The 5,000-nt window shown below is 41.6% G+C and overlaps 1 protein-coding gene across 1 annotated transcript in view; it reads right to left on the bottom strand.

The window, feature by feature from the left end:
* Positions 1-5,000, bottom strand: part of LOC117748339 (glutamate receptor ionotropic, delta-1-like) — a 278,598-nt gene that overhangs the window by 266,812 nt on the left and 6,786 nt on the right. The window contains exon 2 of the mRNA XM_034557989.1: positions 3,132-3,287. Within this exon, the coding sequence (XP_034413880.1) occupies positions 3,132-3,287 (156 nt within the window). The remainder of the gene's footprint in view (positions 1-3,131; positions 3,288-5,000) is intronic.

The following is a 5,000-nucleotide window of genomic DNA, read 5'->3' as shown; positions in this document are numbered from 1 at the left end:
TGTTTCTCATTAATAACCACGCTGAAGGTATCAAGAGTGGCATATTGTCTCCACGATCAGTTATAACACAATTACCATTTTTAATTACCACTAACGAGGCTCAGGGAGGAGTCAGCTGATCCTCATTCAATAACAGACTGCTGTCACGTGGTATTCAGCTTCAGGAAGTTGAAATGTTCATCAACGGTAATAATGAACCATTTATTAATTAATTAAGAGCTAGTCATCGATTTCAAATGAACATTGTTGAGTGATAAATATAAATGTATAAAACACAAAGATCAGAAGTCAAAAGATTTTAAATCTCTTCAACATAACTTCATGTGCTCCTCCGTCTCAATAAGAACAAACGCGCTGGTTCCTCCAATCAGGAGGCAGAACCCGACCCACACGTCTCTGGTTTCATCTGGAGTCATGTCGGTTTACGGTAACTTACCGTTTACATACGCTAACTTATGATATAAGTTTACATACGGTAACTTACTCTTTATAAACGGTAACATACCGTATGTAAACGGTAACTTACTCTTTATAAACGGTAACTTACCGTATGTAAACGGTAACTTACTCTTTATAAACGGTAACTTACCGTATGTAAACGGTAACTTACTCTTTATAAACGGTAACTTACCGTATGTAAACGGTAACTTACTTTTTATAAACGGTAACTTACCGTATGTAAACGGTAACTTACTCTTTATAAACGGTAACTTACCGTATGTAAACGGTAACTTACTCTTTATAAACGGTAACTTACTCTTTATAAACGGTAACTTACCGTATGTAAACGGTAACTTGCTCTTTATAAACGGTAACATACCGTATGTAAACGGTAACTTACCGTTTACATACGCTAACTTATGATATAAGTTTACATACGGTAACTTACTCTTTATAAACGGTAACATACCGTATGTAAACGGTAACTTACTCTTTATAAACGGTAACTTACTCTTTATAAACGGTAACTTACCGTATGTAAACGGTAACTTACTCTTTATAAACGGTAACTTACTCTTTATAAACGGTAACTTACCGTATGTAAACGGTAACTTACTCTTTATAAACGGTAACTTACCGTATGTAAACGGTAACTTACTCTTTATAAACGGTAACTTACCGTATGTAAACGGTAACTTACTCTTTATAAACGGTAACTTACCGTATGTAAACGGTAACTTACTCTTTATAAACGGTAACTTACTCTTTATAAACGGTAACTTACCGTATGTAAACGGTAACTTGCTCTTTATAAACGGTAACATACCGTATGTAAACGGTAACTTACCGTTTACATACGCTAACTTATGATATAAGTTTACATACGGTAACTTACTCTTTATAAACGGTAACATACCGTATGTAAACGGTAACTTACTCTTTATAAACGGTAACTTGCTCTTTATAAACGGTAACATACCGTTTACATACGCTAACTTATGATATAAGTTTACATACGGTAACTTACTCTTTATAAACGGTAACATACCGTATGTAAACGGTAACTTACTCTTTATAAACGGTAACTTACTCTTTATAAACGGTAACTTACTCTTTATAAACGGTAACTTACCGTATGTAAACGGTAACTTACTCTTTATAAACGGTAACTTACTCTTTATAAACGGTAACTTACCGTATGTAAACGGTAACTTACTCTTTATAAACGGTAACTTACTCTTTATAAACGGTAACTTACCGTATGTAAACGGTAACTTGCTCTTTATAAACGGTAACATACCGTATGTAAACGGTAACTTACCGTTTACATACGCTAACTTATGATATAAGTTTACATACGGTAACTTACTCTTTACAAACGGTAACATACCGTATGTAAACGGTAACTTACTCTTTATAAACGGTAACTTACTCTTTATAAACGGTAACATACCGTATGTAAACGGTAACTTACTCTTTATAAACGGTAACTTACTCTTTATAAACGGTAACTTACCGTATGTAAACGGTAACTTACTCTTTATAAACGGTAACTTACCGTATGTAAACGGTAACTTACTCTTTATAAACGGTAACTTACCGTATGTAAACGGTAACTTACTCTTTATAAACGGTAACTTACCGTATGTAAACGGTAACTTACTCTTTATAAACGGTAACTTACTCTTTATAAACGGTAACATACCGTATGTAAACGGTAACTTACTCTTTATAAACGGTAACTTACTCTTTATAAACGGTAACTTACCGTATGTAAACGGTAACTTACTCTTTATAAACGGTAACTTACCGTATGTAAACGGTAAGTTACTCTTTATAAACAGTAACTTACCGTATGTAAACGTTAACTTAACGTTTACATACGGTAAGTTAGCGTATATAAACAGTAACTTGCTGTTTATAAACGGTAACTTACCGTATATAAACGGTAAGTTACCGTAAACCGGACTGGAGAACTAATCCTTTACTGCAACGACCTTTTGGTCGTGTCTCTAAATATAATGTTTCTTAAAATGAACTTTCAATATGTTTCTTCTTCTTCTCTATGAATAAACATTCATGTCTTCCTCATCACAACACGTCAACACGTCAACACGTCAACACGTCAACACGTCAACAAGTCAACACGTCAACACGTCTGAATTATGACCAGCGTAAACATTCATCTTCATCATCCTTATTGTCGTAATCAGCGTCATTCAGCAGCAGTGTTATCAATATCTGATCAATCCCTTTACCAGCATGTGCTTCATCATCATCATCATCATCATCATTAGCTTCATCATCATCATCATCATCATCATCATCATCATTAGCTTCATCATCATCATCAGCTTCATCATCTTCATCATCATGAACAGAAACGCTCTCACTCTCAGAGCTCAGAGGCCTTCAAGCCTCTTTGCTGGTGTCCAGCTGGTCTCAGAGCAGCTGGTCTCGGTGGACCCCCCAGCAGAACCAGGACCCAGCACCACCCAGACCCAGAGAGGGAGAGAGCCTAGAGCAGATCTGTCATCTCAACAGGGTCTAGGGGGTCGATACCCGGGTCGTCAGAGAGACCGGACCAGCAGAACCTCCAGACCGACAAGGCGAAGCCGGTCACACACACACACACACACACACACACACACACACACACACACACACACACACACACACACGCAGCCTACCTTCTTGCACCGCCTGGAAGGGGTTGTTGGGCTCGATGAGCTTGATGGAGTGCGTGATCTTCTCGCTCTGCAGGGCGTCGTCGCTCAGGCTGAGGTCGGACACGGCGAGCTGGAACACCTCGTCGTCCCGCAGCGCGTTCTCCTCGAAGATCGCACCTGAGGAGGAGGAGCCACAGATCAGGAGGCGGAACTAGAGCTGCAGCTATTGGTCGACTCAAGCAGAAGGGAGGAGCATGTCTTCTATTTGATGGAATGCAACATAATCAATAATACATAAATAAATATATATATATATATATTATATTATGTTGAGCTCAAAAAACTAAAAGGTCTCCATGGCAACGTCACGCTAAATGAAAGCCATCAACACGGGGCGTGTCCTCTTACAGCGACGCCCCGCCTCCTCAGGGGGCGCGCCTTCATACAAGACGGCTTTGATTGACACCTCCTCCAGTAGCCCCGCCTCTGCACAGGATTTAATAACCACACGTTATTTCATAACCCTAACCCACACACACACACACACACACACAGTAATCTTCCCCACAGCGAGCCGCCACCTGACTTATAATAATAATGTAATCCTCTCGTGTAGTTCATAACCACAGATCACCTGATATTTATGTTTTAAAGATTACGCAACGTGTGAACAGGAAACGTTCCACTTCCTGTTCGTCATGACTTAATTATCAATAATATCAATAATGATCTCACATTGGCTTCAGGTGTGTTTGACCAGCACAGACAGGTACATATTGTGTGTTTATGGTCGTATTAATGCAGCAGAAGACGCAGTGTGACCCCGACACTGAACTTATTAAACATATTAAATATGACGAGCAGGCAGATGTCCTCGGGTTCCTCGGGTTCCTCGGGTTCCTCGGTCCCTTTTTTACAGCCAGTCGCCGTTTTCAATGAACCGTGAATGTCGTACCGAGCTGTCAGAGGAGAACTTTATGTTCCAGCTTCATTCATGATGAGAGCTCTGGATCAAACAGCTCGTGTTTCAGACAGCTTCATTGGTCCTCAAGGGGATGGAGGTGTTTCAGACGGCTTCATTGGTCCTCAAGGGGATGGAGGTGTTTCAGACAGCTTCATTGGTCCTCAAGGGGATGGAGGTGTTTCAGACAGCTTCATCGGTCCTCAAGGGGATGGAGGTGTTTCAGACAGCTTCATTGGTCCTCAAGGGGATGGAGGTGTTTCAGACGGCTTCATTGGTCCTCAAGGGGATGGAGGTGTTTCAGACAGCTTCATCGGTCCTCAAGGGGATGGAGGTGTTTCAGACGGCTTCATTGGTCCTCAACGGGATGGAGGTGTTTCAGACAGCTTCATCGGTCCTCAAGGGGATGGAGGTGTTTCAGACAGCTTCATTGGTCCTCAACGGGATGGAGGTGTTTCAGACAGCTTCATCGGTCCTCAAGGGGATGGAGGTGTTTCAGACAGCTTCATCGGTCCTCAAGGGGATGGAGGTGTTTCAGACAGCTTCATTGGTCCTCAACGGGATGGAGGTGTTTCAGACAGCTTCATCGGTCCTCAAGGGGATGGAGGTGTTTCAGACAGCTTCATTGGTCCTCAACGGGATGGAGGTGTTTCAGACAGCTTCATTGGTCCTCAAGGGGATGGAGGTGTTTCAGACAGCTTCATTGGTCCTCAAGGGGATGGAGGTGTTTCAGACAGCTTCATCGGTCCTCAACGGGATGGAGGTGTTTCAGACAGCTTCATCGGTCCTCAAGGGGATGGAGGTGTTTCAGACAGCTTCATTGGTCCTCAAGGGGATGGAGGTGTTTCAGACAGCTTCATCGGTCCTCAAGGGGATGGAGGTGTTTCAGACGGCTTCATCGGTCCTCAAGGGGATGGAGGTGTTTCAGA

The sequence above is a fragment of the Cyclopterus lumpus genome, chromosome 19, assembly GCF_009769545.1.
Source record: "Cyclopterus lumpus isolate fCycLum1 chromosome 19, fCycLum1.pri, whole genome shotgun sequence".
Lineage (NCBI taxonomy): Eukaryota > Metazoa > Chordata > Actinopteri > Perciformes > Cyclopteridae > Cyclopterus > Cyclopterus lumpus.
This window is presented reverse-complemented; position numbering and strand designations above follow the sequence as displayed.